This window comes from Schistocerca serialis, chromosome 7 (genome assembly GCF_023864345.2).
Source record: "Schistocerca serialis cubense isolate TAMUIC-IGC-003099 chromosome 7, iqSchSeri2.2, whole genome shotgun sequence".
Lineage (NCBI taxonomy): Eukaryota > Metazoa > Arthropoda > Insecta > Orthoptera > Acrididae > Schistocerca > Schistocerca serialis.
In genome coordinates, this window is record NC_064644.1 from 333,827,607 (window position 1) to 333,847,743 (window position 20,137).

At 45.4% G+C, this 20,137-nt stretch overlaps 1 protein-coding gene across 1 annotated transcript in view; it reads left to right on the forward strand.

The window, feature by feature from the left end:
• The window catches only part of LOC126412297 (cytochrome P450 6l1-like), a 198,319-nt gene that overhangs the window by 159,485 nt on the left and 18,697 nt on the right, over nucleotides 1–20,137 (forward strand). The window contains exon 7 of the mRNA XM_050081817.1: nucleotides 3,816–4,082. Coding sequence (XP_049937774.1) covers nucleotides 3,816–4,082 — 267 coding nt within the window. The remainder of the gene's footprint in view (nucleotides 1–3,815; nucleotides 4,083–20,137) is intronic.

Sequence of the window (20,137 nt, forward strand, 5' to 3'; positions counted from 1 at the left end):
GGATGGCGTGTACAGGTACAGCTGCCCAAGCAGCTTCAACACGATACCACAGTTCGTCAAGACTAGTGACTGGCGTATTGTGACGAGCCAGTTGCTCGGCCGCCATTGACCAGACGTTTTCAATTGGTGAGAGATCTGGAGAATGTGCTGACAAGGGCAGCAGTCGAACCTTTCATGTATCCAGAAAGGCCCGTACAGAACCTGCAACATGCGGTCGTGCATTATCCTGCTGAAATGTAAGGTTTCGCAGGGATCGAATGAAGGCTAGAGCCACGGGTTGTAACACATCTGAAATGTAACGTCCACTGTTCAAAGCGCCTTCAATGCGAACAAGAGGTGACCGAGACGTGTAGCCAATGGCACCCCATACCACCACGCCGGGTGATACGTCAGTATGGCGATGACGAATACACGATTCCAATGTGTGTTCACCGCGATATCGCCAAACACGATGCGACCATCATGATGCTGTAAACAGAACCGGGATTAATCCGAAAAAATGACGTTTTGCCATTCGTGCACCCAGGTTCGTAGTTGAGTACACCATCGCAGGCGCTCCTGTCTGTGATGCAACGTCAAGGGTAACTGCAGCTATGGTCTCCGAGCTGATAGTCCATGCTGCTGCAAACGTCGTCGAACTGTTCGTGCAGATGGTTGTTGTCTTGCAAACGTCCCCATCTGTTGACTCAGGGATCGAGACGTGGCTGCACGATCTGTTACAGCCATGCGGATAAGATGCCTGTCATCTCGACTGCTAGTGATACGAGGCCGTTGGGATCCAGCACGGCGTCCCGTATTACCCTCCTGAACCCACCGATTCCATATTCTGCTCACAGTCATTGGATCTCGACCAACGCGAGCAACAATGTCGCGATACGATAAACCGCAATCGCGCTAGGCTACAATCCGACCTTTATCAAAGTCGGAAACGTGTTGGTACGCATTTCTCCTCCTGACACGAGGCATCACAACAACGTTTCACCAGGCAACGCCGGTCAACTGCTGTTTGTGTATGAGAAATCGGTTGGAAACTTTCCTCGTGTCAGCACGTTGTAGGTGTCGCCACCGGCGCCAACCCTGTGTGAATGCTCTGAAAAGCTAATCATTTACATATCACAGCATCTTCTTCCTGTCGGTTAAATTTCGCGTCTGTAGCACGTCATCTTCCTGGTGAAGCAATTTTAATGGCCAGTAGTATATTTGGAGCTAAGCATGTAAGCGGGAAAAGTTCAGAAAAGGTGTGAAATTATGTTTCAAGTTCGTTGGAAGTCGAAAAGTGCTGTCATTCTCAAACACTGGATGCATATAATTGGGGTTACTTGCGAGTTTGAGCTACGCTGATTCAAGACATATACAATGTTTCTAACTGTAATACTGTGTTTTAAGCCATTTACTCGCTATACACACAAATAATCTAATGGACAGGGTGAGCAGCAATCTGTGACTGTTCTCTGATGATGCTGTGGTGTACGGGAAAGTGTCGTCTTTGAATGACTATAGGAGAATACATGATGACTTAGACAGGATTTCTAGTTGGTGTGATGAAGTGCACCTTTTTATAAATGTAGAAAAATGTAAGTTAATGCAGATAAGTACGAAAAACAGTCCTGTAATGTTCGAATGCAGCATTAGTGGTGTGCTACGTGACACGGTAACGTCGATTAACTGTCTAGGTGTAAGTGACATGAAATGGAACGAGCATATAAGGATTGTAGTGGGGAAGAGGAATGGTCGACTTTAGTTCATTTGAAGGATTTTAAAGAAAGTGTGGTTCACTTGTAAAGGAGGCCTCATAAAAGTACACTAGTGCGACTCATTCCTGAATACTGTTCAAGTATTTCCGATCCACACCGGGGCGGATTAAAGGAAGACATCGAAACAATTTAGAAGCAAGCTGCTAGATTTATTACTCGTAGGTTCAGTCAACACAAAAGTATTACAGAGATGCTTCGGGAATTCAAAGGGACGTCTCTGGAGGGAATGCGACATTCTTTTCAAGGAACAATACTGAGAAAATTTAGAGAAGCGGTATTTGACGCTCACTGCAGAACAATTCTACTGCTGCCAACGTAAATTTCGCACAATGACCGCGAAGATAAGACAAGAGAAATTAGGGCTCGTACGGACGCATATAGATGGTCGCTTTTCTCTCGCTGTATTTGCGATTGGAACATGAAAGGAAATGTCTAGTAACAGTACAATGTGCCCTCCGCCACGCAACTTATGGTGGCTTGTCAAGGGTGTATTTAGATGTAGACGTAAGATTATACCTCTTAATAAGTAGATGATGACAGCATTTTAAATATTTTAATTCAGTCAATAACTACTATATATGGAACATTGAAAATCAAATTTTTATTAGTATTGGAAGCCGTTAGATACGCAAACTGCATTTGGGACTATGAACCACGAACCTTGAATCATGAACTGGATTAGACAGTTAGTAACATAGATAACGGCCGCCCGGTTAGCCGAGCGGTCTAAACGCACGGTTTTCCGGAGTGGGAAGGAGCGCCTGGTCCCCGGCACGACTCTGCCCGACGGACTTGTGTCGAGGTCCGGTAGAGCCGGCCAGTCTGTGGATGGTTTTTTAGGCGGTTTTCCATCTGCCTCGGCGAATGCGAACTGGTTCCCCTCATTCCGCCTCAGCTACACTATGTCGGCGATTGCTGCGCAGACATGTTCTCCACGTACGCGTACGTAAATAGCAGCATTAAAAAAGGGTCAACCTAAGCACAACAAGTCCGATGTAGGCTGTCATAAAGCAAAAAAGGGGTAAAAACGTAGCATAGTAGAAACATTTCCTCTTCCGACATAAGCTTAATGACAATGGATGATTTCGCATGTGTGTGGTTATGCAGAATGGTCCCTGCATCTATGGAGCGCTGAAACTGTGGTGCCATACTAAGCAGTAGAGATATAACAACCAAAACTGCGACTGTAGCGGTCGCGCGGTTCGGGACTGTAGCGCCTAGAACCGCTCGGCCACTCTGGCCGGCGAAGGGGAAAAGATTGATCGTTGAGGAGGGTGGGAATGTGGTGATATAAGGATGGAGGACTGATGCAGATTGTCGATGGGGTAGGAGTGGCTGTTGGGACAGAAGGGGAGGGGGTTGGAGTAGAGGTGGTACTGGTGAAACAAATAGTTGTTGGGAAAAGGGCACAGGTGAGGAAAGAAAGGTAGATGAGGGGAAAAAAGGGGTAAGGAAATGTGGGGAGCGGAGGGAGAGGTAGCCCGGATGAGGTGGAATGGGTGGGGTGGACTTATAGCTGGTAGGATGGGTAAACATCAGAGCGGAGTTCATGATATGGGAGGGGGAGATGATTGAAGTCTCTTTGGGAGAGTATGTGGGGGGTGTCTAGGTGTACGGTGGGTGAGATGTGCTGGCAAACGCGCATCACCATATGAGGACTAGAAAGTAGTGGGGAATCTGTAGGTTTATTGGAGTAGATTTTGCCGATAGTGCAGGTTGTATGGAGATGTTCAATATGAGTAAGGAGAGGCGGAAATTAGATCAGTTGATGAAGAATGGTGGTAGGGGAAGGTAAACGGATACAGAAAGCGAGGCGGAGCGTGTGGCGTTCTGGGGGAACATACAGAACTTGTGCAACATTCGCGTAGCAAAAAATGGGTCGGATGATGTAAGGGAGTATGAAAACAACTACTGCCTTTTCAGTATCAGAGTGCGGTGGATAGGCTATTATGACGATGAAGGGCTGAAATTAAAAAGTGATTTTCAGGGGAAATATTACAGCACTGAGGCTGTGCTGTCGAGGCTCAGCCATCAGTAACAGATAAACATGATATGTGGCAGAGACGCTGCGCAAGTACCCGGCGCTGCCGTACGTGGAGCGGCGTTGCCGGCGGCCGCGCAGCCTGGACGCGTGCGCAGGTTCAGGTGCGGGGGTTCCCCTGGAGGCGGGCACGCCGCTGTTCGTCTCCACGCTGGGCCTGCACCACGACCCGCGCTTCTTCCCGCAGCCCGACCGCTTCGACCCAGAGCGCTTCTCAGAGGACGCCTGCCGCACCAGACACCCCTACTGCTACGCGCCCTTCGGCCACGGACCACGCAGCTGCGTCGGTACGTACCAATGAATCCACACACGTGTCACGTGTTCTAGTGCGATCACTCTTTTCCAATGACGACGACGACGATGATGATGATGGATATGGGGCTCTCAACAGCACCATCATCAGCGCCGTTACTAGGTGCCGGTATACCAGTTTCCTGGGTGGGGAGGAGGGGGGGGGGCTGCTTCGATGGACACATAGCGTCCAGCCAGTTTTTCTAATTTTGTCAGGTCGCGTATCGCTTTACCGGATGTTGACGAGTGAGGAGTGGTCTTAAAAAAAAGTCAGAAAAAATCGTTGAACCATTTAGCGCTCCAGATTTGTTTTGCGCGCGGTCTCTGTTCGTGGAGCTGACCATTAAAATTCTAATACCAGAAAGGATAGCGAATAACGAAAATTTACGTTTTTTCTTCAGAGATGGACAGTATAATAGGAAGTATGCATTATTAAATTTGTAGGTGATTTGGGATATGCAGAATGTATTACCTCTGGCAGCAACAATGGCTCTAATCCGGTACGGTATCAAGTTGAACCGAGCTTCAGTGACAGATATGAGTAAATCATTCTACGTCGCTTCGCTTCTATACCTTTACCTGTAGTGACTATCAAGGTGTGAAGTGACAGTCTCTTGGCAAATTGTAGCCAGATGTTCTCAGTGCGTGTGAGATCTGGAAACGAGCTGGCCAGGGCAACAATCAAACACCCTCTGTGTCGAGGTAGATCAAAACAGTACTACAGGCAACATCTTGCTTCAAGGAAACTTCACAGACATGTTGAAGATAAGGCACAGCCACCAGCATTAACACTTTAGAAATGTAAAGGCTGCTGTCTAGTAGTTTATCAATAAAACCATTCGATTACTTAACATATGTGAAATGCCTGGGCTAGCATTATAGAGCGGATTAGGTTGTGGAAAGGGGCCAAAATGAGATTACTGTCAGCTGCACTCAGCATACAAACTTTATTCACCAACACAATATTACAAGAAGGACGCAAACACTCAAAACTTTAATCGACCTCCTTTAATTAACTTTAGACCGACTGAATGCCACACTCAAAATCCAAGGCACATTAAGCAATAAAAAGAGTTTCAATCAAACGGCAGAAGGCCTTATCTTAAAACAAAGCGTAACAATCTTAGAACATTAATTAACAAGAACATTAATTTAAGAATTATTAAAACTTGGCTGAAGGCTACATATGAACCAAATATGTTTTCAGGTTAAGGCCTAGAAAAGAATTTCAATTCAAAAGGCAGAAGGCCTTATCTTAAGACATTTCATGACAAAGGGCAAGATAAGAATCTTAATCTAAGAAATATTAAAACTCGGCTGAAGGCCGCACATCAACCAAATAACTAAAACCCAAATAGGGAAATTACTATGTAGCACACAAGGAATGGCGCTCAAAAGTTTCCAAGGGTCGGCCTGGGATTGTACCACCAACGCCCATTTAGGTGAGACAGGCAGCCTGTCCAGTGACTTCTTAATCTGAAGGCAACCCAACCGACAGATAGCCGACCGACCAATCAAGCAAATCAATTCCGCTCGACGCAACCAGCAAAACGACCACAAGGTTTCAAACAACGACACACAGAATCAAACGAAGACATGTAATCAGTTGAGGCTCGGTAGTAAGTTAAACTAGGACTCACCTTTAATGTCCAATATCGGTGGGCGACGAACTTCGTAGCACACGCAAGCAGCACCTCACACACCAACCGCGCGTGCACGCCGCCAGCGTCTCCAGTCCAACCCTGCGCGACGGGGGCTTGCTTGCTGCACCACGCCAACCGACCGACTACACTGCTGGTCCGTGCGTGACTGCTGCTCCGTCGCGACTGCACTGCTGGTGCGTCACCCACGCACAGACTTCCTTCGGACGGACGACGTCCCAGAGACACTGGCTCGGACGCAACCATACACAGGTATCACAACCGACATCTCTGCACAGGAAGGCAGCACTGCCCTGCTGGTCCGTCTCCAACTGCACTGCTGGACGTCTTCAACTGACTTTCTTTTTCTGGCGGACGAGGTCCCGGAGACACTGGCTCCGACCTAACCATGCAGAGGTAACACGATCGAAGTCTCTGCATAGGAGGGAACCGACCCAAATACACGTCGCCTGTGAGACGACCGACTGAACGACCAACCAACGGTCGTTTCTGCTGGTACTGGCTGTGCCGACCTCAGTGGGGCTCCGTCCCCGACTGCACTGCTGGTCCGACTCGAGCCCAACTGAACTGCCAGACACACGACAACCCGCAAATACTATCGGTCCCTCCACAGGTGGTACGACAGTGCACTTATCGATACGCGCCGCTTCTGCCGCTGACGGGCAAGTAAGGCAGGAAGCTAGTGACGCCAGTAAATGGAATAAGAAAACGAGGCGGCAGTACCGTAATAGAAGATGACAAACAATAAATGGCATGAACACAGGCCACGCTCGGCTCAATATGTCTTTATTTATAACAAAGTTTTGGCTACTACCATCATCAGCTCAGTAATTACGATTAAAGGAAGATGAGAACGAGAGACATTTGTTTGTACGTTGTCAGACTTTCAAAAGAAGAAAAATTAAAGGGTTAAAAACTTTAAAAAAATTTTCACATTGAAATTTAGAGCCTGTAAAACAATGTTCGGTGTCAGTGTCAATAAATCCTATGTGTAAGTGGGGCGCCAAATTTAGTTAAGTGCCAGAAGAGCGGTGGCGCTAGTCAGGGGTACGATGTCTTATTTTATTTTTCCTTGGACTAATTAGCACTACCTGAGAAACTAATTTTATATATGTGCAACTACACTCCTTGAGATCGTCTTTTATAATTTAACTCTGATTGTTTGTAATTTGGACGGTGCCCATCATGTCATAATTATGACAAAGAAATAAATAAAATGTCTTCCAAATTTCTGAACCTAGTTGACATCCCACTTAGGCATCGGTTTTATTGATATTGAATTGAACGCTCTTTTACAATTCTAAGTTTTGGTAAGTGAACTTTTTAATTTTTTTATTTTTCATGTTTTGTAGTCTGATAATGTATAACAAATACCTCTAGTTCTTATGTTCCGTTAACTTAATTCGAGATCCTATGATGGCAGTAACCGAAACATTATACACTGATCAGCCTGAACATCGTAACCCCCTTTCTAATAGCCAGTATGTTCATCTTCTGCACGGATAACAATAGGCGACGCGTCGTGGAATGGAAGCACTGAGGCCTTGATAGGTCGCTGGAGGGAGTCGGCACCACATCTGAACACACAAGTCACCTAATTCCCGTAAATTCCGGGGAGGGGGGGGGGGTGATGAACTCTGACGCCACGTTTAATTACATCTGGAATACATTCGATTTGGTTGGGGGGGGGGGGAGGGGCGGCGTGAAAAATCAGAATCTGATAATGATTCTCACTGATTGTAGCTGCACTTCATTATCTAAAACATTTGCAAAACAGGCAGTATGCTCATGTAACCTGCAATTATTTCATCAAGCAGTTTTGAGACTGGCAAACGTGCACACACACAGTCATACACAGTCATGTCCATCAAAAAAGAAATCGGCGAAGTGCGTCTAGTATCAATCACCTACCCACACTTTTACCCCTGACATCCCCCCCCCCCTCCAAATCAAATAAACATAAACAAACTGTAGCAATCGTAGGTGTCATGATAAAAAAAATTACATAAAGACTTATTGCTAAACACGAACAAGAACTTTATCAGGTTTAATATCTATGCTGGGACACACTGCTACTTCACTGTTGCCCATCGTGGCCAACAAGTTGACTCTACACCGTCATATTTCAATATGTTCTGAACGTAGACGTGGCCCCCATCTATCCTCGTTTTCTGTACAATGTCGAGTCATGCTTACTGACTCCGGTCTGGAATCACATGCCGAATTTCTACTACACTGCTCATTAAAAGCTTGGAATACTGTCGTAAAATGTAGTCTACTAGAGGTCTCATTGACCTAGACAGTTCTTGCATTATCCCGTTAGAGCTCATACACCGGTCGGTGGTTTACTATTAGCATACCTTGCGGCCGTTTTACAGTCACGTAAACGTAAAACGCTGCCGCAGCGGCACACTGCGAGCAGTCCAGTATCAACAGCAGCTTCATTCAGTTTGTGTTCAGCACTGCAGTTGCATGCCACGTACACTTTGATAGAGTAAGGACAGGGGCTCTCCATTGAGCAGTCATACAAATCAAGATGAAGCCGATCGGGCACATATCACTCATATCACTCAAACTGGTGTGTCTCATGTGTGGAGACATTACAGAGAGACGGGAAACGTGAACGATAGACCTAGCAGTGCCTCACAATACAGGTACATGAGGAAAAAAGTAAGTCATAAATAACACATAGTTCACTTGCGCTGTGTGAGCATGTGCTACAGCTGCAGATTAATCTGAAAGTTGCAAAACAGGACAAAAGTAGTTGCTACATCTTTTGCACTCGCAAGATATGTCTTACTTTAACTTCCTAAAAGCGCGATATCAAAAGAAATCAAAAGGATCGCCCTGTTCTGGATCGGACTGGAAGAACGCAAGTGCAATGTTCTTTATAAAACAAATCTTTGAACATGCAAGACGATCGAGTGAAATTCTCGTTCTTTTCTCTGAATTCTTAATATAACTGATCACTGAGCTTGGTCACTACGCATAACGACAACGCCGTCACCGTGAGAACAAGCAGCTTAAGTGTGCTCCACGTTATATTTACTATTAGTGGGTCGCGTAACCTAGGAAAAATTGTAACACAGTATAAAGGATCTTGGAATGTACGTCAAGATTGAGATTAACAGATATCAATTTGCTTTAACAGACAAAAATCACAGTATAAGTTAACAGAGAACAAAGTGCTCTGAAACCCAAATGAAATTACAAAGTGATGCCAACACTGTGGGGAGGTACCAAATAATGTGGAAGACTGTATGGAAAAAGCACAACAAGATCTGCTCATCTGCGCAGCTCATCAATGCAAGAGGTACGTCAAGACGTCACAGATTAAACCAAAGTACGCAAGTTTCTTGAAAAAGTAAGCAACTAGCGAGCTACTTAGAATATTGATTTCACTACCACAATTGCGACACTTACATTCCCCAGAATCAGCAAACCATGCTCTCATCAGCATCAAACAGCGGGCATGAGATGAGTTACCCTTACGGTGGGTGGCGTCTGAACGACCACGAAACATAGATCTCCATCCAAAAGGCCTATATGGAGGGGCTGAATCAATGCTGTTGCCAATGTGATGGACGGGAACATTGCTTATTTCATGTAAAAACGGGGAAACTCTGGCAGAAACGTACCACTCTTAGCTTGCAAAATGCACCCTAACAAATAAGTGGTTGGTACTAGGATATAGCAGTGTCCCTTAGATTGGTCTCCACGCCTAACACGGTTGTGGGGCGACTCAGATCATCTGGATATTCCAAATTTTGGAGCGAAAACGATGGACCTTCCCACCTTGGTCATGTGGCGCCTCGGTTTCTCGTCCTTTGATGTCGGAACAGAATAGGCAAAAATGTTGCGCTCAGTTATTCCCTGGGATGGATGAGGCACTACTGCAGTGAAAAACTCCCAGCTCCCAGGGCACCTTTGTCCCTCCTAATGAGATTCACGACTGCCTTCTGCTGACAAAGAGGACCCAGAGACATCACTCAGAGAACACATTCCTACTGATAAAAGTGCAAAGCTTTCCTCCTAGCATATGTTCCAGTACACTCTAAATGAAATAAACAATGAAATGGTGGCAAAAATCAATCGATATCATGTAGCAATATGTGACAGCAGTGTCAACATGTAAAAATAATTTTTGAGAAACAAAGTATACAAAAATCACCCTGAAGATGTCTAGGTAATAACGAAACTATAAAACGTGGCGCTGCATAATGCGGAATTCATCTTCAGATTGACTCGATACATTGTTAAAAATATGTTTGTGAATAAAACTGCCTTAAAGTAAAGTCAATAAAAGTAAATTTGCTCGTTGGGAATGCAGTGGTTGTTGTCACACAAATTTAAAGCGTTAAATGCAATGGAAACGACCTCGTAATAAATTGGTCGAACTGTTTCGTAAAAGAAATCTATTCTATCTTAAACTTGGCGATTTCGTTAACATATAGAAAAATCGCTGCAAATGGCAGTATTGTCTACGTCTTTTCTCTAGTTTAAAATGTATTCTTCAAGTGTAGGATCGATCTCTCTCTCTCTCTCTCTCTCTCTCTCTCTCTGTTACTATTTTTATCTGTCCATCTGTCTCTTTGTTTCTTTTTTGGACCGTACCTAGCGACGCAAACGTGTTGAACTAACAGACAAGATCTTACTCGCCCTGTATTATCTGAATCATGAAGGGTTTTATGCAGTTCTAAAGAGAGATTTCCTTAATAAGTTACCGAATGTAAAAATACGTGAATGATGCAGTTCACATTAACTTTATCATGAGAGCAGTAAATAAAGAAATAAAGGAATCGGATAGGAGGATTCAATATCACAAATACTGTTCCCTTGAGCACTAGAATAAAGCTTTCAGATTCTTAAACTATGGAGATGGAAAAGGAATTTGAGTTAATTCAACGTAGTTGGATCAGGGCCGTTTTGTTTACGACAGTGTTACACATTTTATCTCTACTACAAAATGGTTCAAATGGCTCTGAGCACTATGGGACTCAACTGCTGAGGTCATTAGTCCCCTAGAACTTAGAACTAGTTAAACCTAACTAACCTAAGGACATCACAAATATCCATGCCCGAGGCAGGATTCGAACCTGCGACCGTAGCGGTCTTGCGGTTCCAGACTGCAGCGCCTTTAACCGCACGGCCACTTCGGCCGGCTATCTCTACTACAGAACAGCGTTGACAGTAATGGAAGAATTAGGTACAAAAAGTTTGAGAGATAGCCTGAGAATTAATTATAAGGCGAGTCAAATATGTAAGATATATATCGAACAGAAAATTATAGAAATTGAGTACAAAGTCATAAAACCAACTGAATTCCTGAATTTAGGGGCGTTGAATACAATCACATGACTGACTGGAAAATACTCGTAAATTAAAAGAAGCGTAAAACTGCGTATTTCAGAACTAAGTGTCTAAAAAGGAACGTTAACATCTGCTGTGTATTACGATGTTTAAATTGTGATATCTGGAAATGAAATTCACCGCAGAAACCGTCAAAGAGCTCAGCGTTTCTCAGCTGCCAGCAGAGATATGCATGGTGAGAACTACTGGGAGATATAGGCAAACAAATCATTGGTTCAGGTAACTCATTTCAACGAGTTACGTGAAAGAAGTATGAAAGCCTGCTGAAACTAATGCGTCCGGATTTTTTATATCAAAACTCTTGGAGATCCTTAACATAAAACATTCTACATTTTTATTCGTCATGTCCACATACTTGTTTCACAACATAGTCAACTGGCGACGAGCACATTTCTCCCAACGAGCGACCAGTTTGTTGATGGCGTAACTGGACAATGATTGACTTTGCTGACGGAGGCACAACCTTACCTCTGCTTGCATCGCTTCATCATTGTCAAAGTCCAGTCCTCTGAAGTATTCTTTAAGTTTTAGAAACAGGTGAAAATCAGATGGGGCCAAGTCGGGACTTATGGAGGATAATTGATGACAGTGGACACAAGGCGTCGGATTGTCGCAAATTTCGCAGCGTTAGTGTGTGGTCCGGCATTGCCATGCTGAAGGAGAGGTGCTCCATGAGTGAACTAACTCTTCGAATTCGAGTCTCTATTAGAACACGTTGTTTCTCACGCACCAACATAGTTACATTACACACCACCATGTTACATGCTACAATTAGGAGCCCTCTAGCGGCAGAGGACTGCAAATAATGTAAACATGAAGAAAAAAGATGTAGAATGTTAATAACATTTGATTTATTTAAAAAGCTATAAGAGATCTCACATAAAATGTCGGAGGCAGTGCTTTTCAGCACGCCTTCGCAATATTAAGGTCGCAATGCAAATAAAAGGGAGATGAGTGGGACATGAAGTCAGGCGAATGGATGCTAGATAGCAAAAAACTCCTTGCTGAATTCCAAGAGCTAATGAAAGCCTGAAAAGCTAAATTAATGGAAATAGGATAAGCGACAGTAGTAGTATACACATGACTAATATGGATGCTAATAGTTAGGTAGTTAATGTTCCGCAAGTCACTTGAATGATTCTTTTATCGAAATGGTGTGTAAAGAGTCTGTTGATAGGATGTGTATACGTTATTAGCGTTAAAATGCAACTACGCTTAAAAACTATTTTTTATAGCTGTAATTCATGAAGAAGTTTGGAGGAAGCTTTTATCTAACAATGTATGTCAAATAACTGATGATGAGTGAGTAAAAATTTTCATTTCCTAGAATTCAGTTCTGTAGACTAATTCTGTAAACTAATTTTGAGTGGTCAGATGCTTCCCATTAATTTTCAAAAACCTTTTTTTTTGAGTTGACGACATCAGTATTCGTCTTTTTATAACGCTGGAGATGCTTATGTTAGCAAGAGTTATGTGAACCTTGAGTGGAGTAAATTTTTCTTCTGTTCTTCCTAACCAGGCTACTCTTCACACCCTCAACGGCTTCAGGTTGCTGTTTCGGCGACTAGATTGTTCTTTCTTTTTTTCTCAATGAGAGAGAAGTAATATTCTCTTAAGTCCTTTTTTATTTTTGTAAACCTCGACTCACAGATCGTTTGCAAAGTAATACCTCCTTATCAACATTCACCACCTTCGAAAGCGATATCCGCGATATTGTAATAGTTCTCTCTTAACTGATGCTTTTTATTTGTATCTTCATTCCATGTGACACAAGACAAAATAAACAGTTCACTTCATAAAAATTTACTGTATCAGCAAGCCTCAATACCGTTGAATTAGTCAACTAAGCAGTTGCGTGTAAGAAACCACTTCACTGCAAACGTTCAGTCTACCAGACAAAGACAATTAGCGACATATTTACATTCATGTATGTCTGTTCACGTAGTCTGGAGTGTGGAAGAATACTGACTTTATCTGAATACAAACAAGTTGAGTGTGATCTCTCTGCACGTGAAGGACTTTTGCAGGCCGTGTCGCCTTGTACGACTCTTACGTAGTTGTTTACCAGGTCACCGTTAATGTCAGTTCTTTCGATACAAACATGCTAATAATATTCAAGACATGGAAAAACGCTTCTAGGGGAATCAGCTTTCTCAATTACTCCGATATTTTAAAGTTTCTTACATATGAAAAATGCAATCAAAATGATGATAAGAAATTTTTTCTGAAGATAATCAGTATCCTACCCCTCGCGTCTTAATAAGGTAAAACTAGCTGTTCCTGGCCACACGTTGCTGTCACTCATTCTGTTTAAGTGGTAAAGAAAGAAGAAAGAAAGCACACGATTCTAATATGTGTGCAAATTGGGTATAAGTCCTAATCTCCTTTACCCCCTGTCTCTGTCCATCACCTTCTACCCATTTCTCTGTCTTTTCCTCCTCCTCTCTCTTTATGTCGTCCTACCCTCTCTCCCCCTCTCTTGACCCATGAACTCCTCCCCCTTTCTATGTCCATCTTCTCTCCCCTTCTCTCTTTATCTCCTCCTGTCTCCTCTCTCTGACCACTCCTCCCTTCTGCCTTCTATGGCCATTTTCTCCCACCCTTATGTCCATCTCCTAATCACCGCTCAGTGACCTTGAGCCTTGTTTATTGTTGCTGTAAATTCAAATTCTGTAGTTTTATTCAAATCACAAGCCGATAAGTCATAAATACAGCATTCCTGTTTGCTAACAACGTTTCACAATTGTACACTTTATACATATTTATATTTTATACATATTCAAATATATAGCTATTATCCATCCGAAGGTTCATTAGAGTATTGTGCAAAAAATTGAAGACAATCTTCAAGAACGTTTCAAAAGTTTTGGTAAAAACGTTCCCTCTTTATATGTTGCATATTTATTTATAAATTATACATATTAAAAATTCGTATATGAAAAGATGCAAGTACTCGAATGAAAATTTCGAAGGTATCAGTGAAAAATTTTCGGAAACAAGATTTTGGACAAACGCGCATGAGAATTTTGCCAACAACATATCCTCTTTCCTAATATGTACACCACATACCGCTCCCAAAGTTTTATAGAAACGCATATGTAATCAAATGTAACACTGTGTGAAAATTTCATAGCAATTGGAGAATAACTTTCGTGGATTTAAATATGTATAATGTGAAGGAGGAACACGGTTAGCAAAAATTCATGTTCGTTTCTCCAAAGTCTTGTATTTTCGAAAATTCTTCACCGTTTCCTTTGAAATTTTTACACAACGTTGCATTCCAATACATGCATGTTGTTATATAGCTAATGGAGTACCATATGGTATGTAACTATGTATATTATATGTATTACTTTCTTATTTTTTATGTATCTAAAGTATATACTTAAATACAATATGGCGCTCCAGCAGGTATATAGAAACACGGGCGTCTTCGAACGAAACTTTTTGTTAAAATTTCAAAGGATTTGGTGAAGAAGTTTAAGAGATTTATGATTCTGTACAAACGAACATGAGATTTTTATATGTATGGTTCTCGGTCGAGACGTCAGATGTCATAGTGAAAACTCCACAATATTTCATCAGTGCAACTGGCCGACATCTTCAGGTGCGGCGAACACACTGCTAAGGCAGGTTTTTTTTTCCTTTATTGATTTTCAATTCCCCCCGAAGGGAGCGGGCTGGCAGCAGCTTAGTACGCTCCTCTACAGCCTACAGACTTTTATTTGAAAAAAGGAAGAAGAAAAGAAACAAGAAAAACAGGCGATAAAACGGTGACGTCAAGTGTAAAATGGCGGAAAAATGCGGAAAGTTAAAACAGAAAGCAAAAGGGGTTGGCAACGTTAATAAAAGACACAGGAATCAGACAAGTAACATAGTACAGACACAATTAAAAAACACGACGACAGTCTGGTTTCTGTTCACAAGAGATAAAAGGCACATCCAGCGACAGTATGATGGCCGTTCGCAACACTTCCCAAAAAACACAACACGGAACACTCACTGTAAAACACTCACTGTAGAACACTGTACGAAAGTGGCGGCAGAAAGATGACACTCCGAGCCAAAGGCAGATGGGGGGGGAGACCTGAAGGAGGGGGAAGAACAAGGAGGGAGGGAGGAAGGAAAAAAACGAAAAAGGGGGGGGGAACCAAGGAGGGAGAGGACTAATAAATGGGGAGAAGGGCAGATGCGTGAGGGAAAGAGAGGAGGCAGAGGAGGGAAATGTAAAAGGACTCGGGGGCGAGAACGGGGCAAAGAGAGGGGAGGTGGGGAAGAAAGAGGATGGAAGGGGGGGAGAGGGAGCCCGGGAAAAGGACAGAGGAAAGGAGGGGGAGTGAGGATCAGAGTTGATAGGAGGGATAAATGGAGGGAGAGAGGGCATCATCCAGGAGTGGGAGTTGATGGAAGCCACCTTGGGAAAGGAGATGTAGGGTGTAGAGATGGAGGGTAGGGAGGACAACAGTGAAGACATGGCAGGGGGCGGGGATGGGAGAGGAGAGGTGCAACCGTGGGGTGAGGGGGTTCAAGGCGGCGGGAGGTGTAGAGGTTGTGGATATGTTCGAGGAATAGGAGCACATGGGGGAAAGGAATGAGATCATAGAGGATCTGTGTGGGGGACGGGGGGCGTGTACAGAAGGCGAGGCGGAGTGCATGACGCTCAAGGATCTGGAGGGACTTATAGAATTTGGGGGGGGGGGCAGATATCCAGGCAGGACTGGCATAACAGTGGATGGGACAGATTAAGGATTTGTAGGTGTGGAGGATGGTAGAGGGGTGCAACCCCCATGTTCGGCCAGAGAGGAGTTTGAGGAGTCGGAGGCGGTTGTGGGCTTTGGATTGGATGGAGTGGAGATGAGGGATCCAGGTGAGGTGACGGTCAGTGGTGAGGCCAAGGTAGGTGAGGGTGGGGGTGAGGTGGACAGGACGGGCACAGACAGTAAGGGAGAAATCCAGGAGCCGGAAGGAGCGAGTGGTATGACCTACGATGATTGCCTGGGTCTTGGAAGGATTGATTTTCAGGAGCCACTGGTTACACCATGCAGCAAAAAGGTCAAGGTGATTCTGGAGAAGGCGTTGGGACCGTTGGAGGGTAGGAGCGAGGGCGAGGAATGTGGTGTCATCGGCATATTGCAAGAGGTGTACTGGAGGGGGGGGGAGTTGGGGCATATCTGCCGTGTACAGGAGGTAGAGGAGAGGGGAAAGGACAGAGTCCTGGGGCACACCTGCAGAGGGGTAGAAGGTGTGGGAATTGGCATTATGGATGGTAACATAGGAGGGGCGGTGCGAGAGGAAGGAGCCCATCATACGGATGTAGTTGATAGGAAGGGCGTAGGTTTGGAGTTTAAACAGGAGACCGGGATGCCAGATACGGTTGTAGGCCTTTTCGAGGTCAAGGGAGACAAAAATGGTGGAGCGACGGGAGTTAGGCTGGAGGGAGAGGAGATGAGTGAGGCAGAGGAGTTGGTCATCAGCAGAGAAGGAAGGTCGAAAGCCACATTGGGTGTTGGGGAGGAGGTGGTTTTGGCGGAGGTGGTGATGGATGCGCCGGGAAAGGATGGATTCCAAGAGCTTGCTGAACACCAATGTGAGACAGATAGGACGATAGGAAGAGGCATCAGATGGAGGCTTGTTGGGTTTGGAGATACAGGAGGTTTTCCACAGGTCGGGATGGAAGCCATTGGCAAGGATGACATTGTAGAGGGTGGCAAGGATTGAAAGGAAGGAGGGAGGGCAGTGTGTGAGGTGGCGGTAGGTAATGCAGTCGTGGCCGGGAGCAGTGTTGCGTTTAGTGCGGAGTGTGAGGCTGATGTCCTGTGTAGTGATGGGAGTGTTAAGTTCAGATGGTGGTGTGTGGCCCAAGTACTGGAAGGCTAAGGCAGGACCAGAGCCCTCTATTTATGCCAGTCTTAGGCAGGAAATGCGCATGCGTGGAGGCGCCAAATTCGATGGCCAATAGCGACGATATCAACCGATAGCTGGAAGGACAGCAACGCCATCTACAGGATGAAGAACCAAAGACTTCGGCGCACGCCGCCGCTGCTCTGCGCTGCCAGCGATCTCTGTCGGAAGCCGCAAGCAAAAATGCGCGTCCGCGTAGGCGCCTTGATTATCCTCCCTTTGTCAACAGAATATTTATGTTGCCGGCGAATCGTCATCCGTCGTATGAACAATAGTACTCCTCTCTGCTCGAAGCGACTTCAATATGGCCAGTGCTGGATCCCAAGCTGTACTGAGCTGAAAGCCCGTGTCTCTGTTTACAAGATTCGTCGAGCTACGTATTTCCACTGCGTCCTTAATAACACTGTTCCAGTACGAACTCGTCGATGCGAGAATTTTGGTATGTTAATAATTCATAGAATGGCCTGTACTGAGAAAATGCTCGGTCCCTGCAGACTTTTCTGGTTGTTCCAATGTAGCGTCGGTGTTCAGTACATTTCTCTTCTACAGTACGACAAGTCTGTCCGATGTACGACATGCCGCAGCTACAAGGAATCCCGTAAACGCCGGGTCTTCTTAGGCCAAGGCTGTCCTTAGATGAGCCCAAGAGAGCTCTGAGTTTTGCCGGCGGACGAAAGACACATTTAACTTGATGCCTCTTCAATAATCTTCCTATTTTTGAAGAGACACCGCCGATGTATGGCAAGATGACCATTCCCCTTTGTTCTTCGCCTTCTTCCACTTACTCACGTTGGGTAACCCGCTTCGGGTGTAAGGCACGGCGAATCTCCCCTTCCGAGTATCCATTTTGTTGGAAAGTGGTACGCAGATGGAGTAGCTCATTGGATAAGCTGTCTGAGTCTGATATGGCTCGCGCTCTGTGAACCAACGTCCTCAGTACGCCACTTGGTTGCGAAGGATGGTGACAGTTGGTGGCCTGTAAGTACAAGTCCGTGTGTGTGGGTTTACGGTACACTGCGTGACCTAATGTGCCATCTTCTTTTCTCGGTACCAACACATCCAGGAATGGAAGTTCGCCGTTTTTCTCCATCTCCATAGTGAACTTGATGTTGGGATGAGGCGAGTTAAGATTCTCAAAAAAACATTCAGCGATGCAATGCCGTGAGGCCAGATAACAAAGGTGTCGTCCACATATCGCCAAAAACACGTAGGTTTCAAATCCGACGTCTGGAGTGCTCTCTCCTCGAAGTCTTCCATTAAAAGATTAGCCACAATGGGTGACAAGGGACTATCCATTGCGACGCCGTCAGTCTGTTCAAAGTATTGTCCATTAAATAAAAAGTACGTCGAGGTAAGCACATGTTGGAATAAGTCTAAAAGTTCCCCATCCAGCTTCTCGTTAATGAGCAACAACGATTCCTGCAGTGGTACTCGAGTAAAAATTGAGACTACGTCAAAACTTACGAGTATATCTGATGGTGCGAGTCGTAAGTTCTTGAGCCGACGAATAAAGTCTTGTGAGTTACGGACATGATGCTCACATTTTCCTACTAAAGGGCTCAGGTGCGCTGCCAGATGCTTCGCGAGATTATACTTGATGCCCCAATATTACTCACAATAGACCGCAGTGGCACATTATCATTGTGAATTTTGGGCAATCCGTATAGCCTGGGAGGTACGGGCGCCTGTGTACGTAGTCTCTTAGCAACCACATCGGAGATCGTGCTGTTTTTGAGGAGCTCCAAAGTTTTTCGCTGAATTTTGGCTGTGGGGTCCTTATTTAGTGTGCGATATGCAGAGTCGTCCGAAAGCTGGAGCATCTTGCTCAGATACATTGACATGGAGAGGATAACAGTCGCATTTCCCTTATCAGCCGGTAAATTCACAACACAGCATCCTAAAACTTCCCAGGGAATCTGCCGAAGAGATCCGGCGGGAGATTTGCCGTGCTCTGACACGGGCTCAAGTGCCTAAGAACAATATAACAGCTGCAAAGAGGTCAATGGTTCGATCCCTACGAGAAGATCCTGATATTGTGATTTTACCGGCTCAAGTAGGCATATCCCCTTAAAAACACGCGTGTATTCGATTGTAAGGTTCTGTCAAAGTTCAAAGCAACTGGTGAAAAACTTTCGAATATTTGCGATTTTGTGTGAACGAACATTTACATTTTTATTTACACTCCTGGAAATGGAAAAAAGAACACATTGACACCGGTGTCTCAGACCCACCATACTTGCTCCGGACACTGCGAGAGGGCTGTACAAGCAATGATCACACGCACGGCACAGCGGACACACCAGGAACCGCGGTGTTGGCCGTCGAATGGCGCTAGCTGCGCAGCATTTGTGCACCGCCGCCGTCAGTGTCAGCCAGTTTGCCGTGGCATACGGAGCTCCATCGCAGTCTTTAACACTGATAGCATGCCGCGACAGCGTGGACGTGAACCGCATGTGCAGTTGACGGACTTTGAGCGAGGGCGTATAGTGGGCATGCGGGAGGCCGGGTGGACGTACCGCCGAATTGCTCAACACGTGGGGCGTGAGGTCTCCACAGTACATCGATGTTGTCGCCAGTGGTCGGCGGAAGGTGCACGTGCCCGTCGACCTGGGACCGGACCGCAGCGACGCACGGATGCACGCCAAGACCGTAGGATCCTACGCAGTGCCGTAGGGGACCGCACCGCCACTACCCAGCAAATTAGGGACACTGTTGCTCCTGGGGTATCGGCGAGGACCATTCGCAACCGTCTCCATGAAGCTGGGCTACGGTCCCGCACACCGTTAGGCCGTCTTCCGCTCACGCCCCAACATCGTGCAGCCCGCCTCCAGTGGTGTCGCGACAGGCGTGAATGGAGGGACGAATGGAGACGTGTCGTCTTCAGCGATGAGAGTCGCTTCTGCCTTGGTGCCAATGATGGTCGTATGCGTGTTTGGCGCCGTGCAGGTGAGCGCCACAATCAGGACTGAATACGACCGAGGCACACAGGGCCAACACCCGGCATCATGGTGTGGGGAGCGATCTCCTACACTGGCCGTACACCACTGGTGATCGTCGAGGGGACACTGAATAGTGCACGGTACATCCAAACCGTCATCGAACCCATCGTTCTACCATTC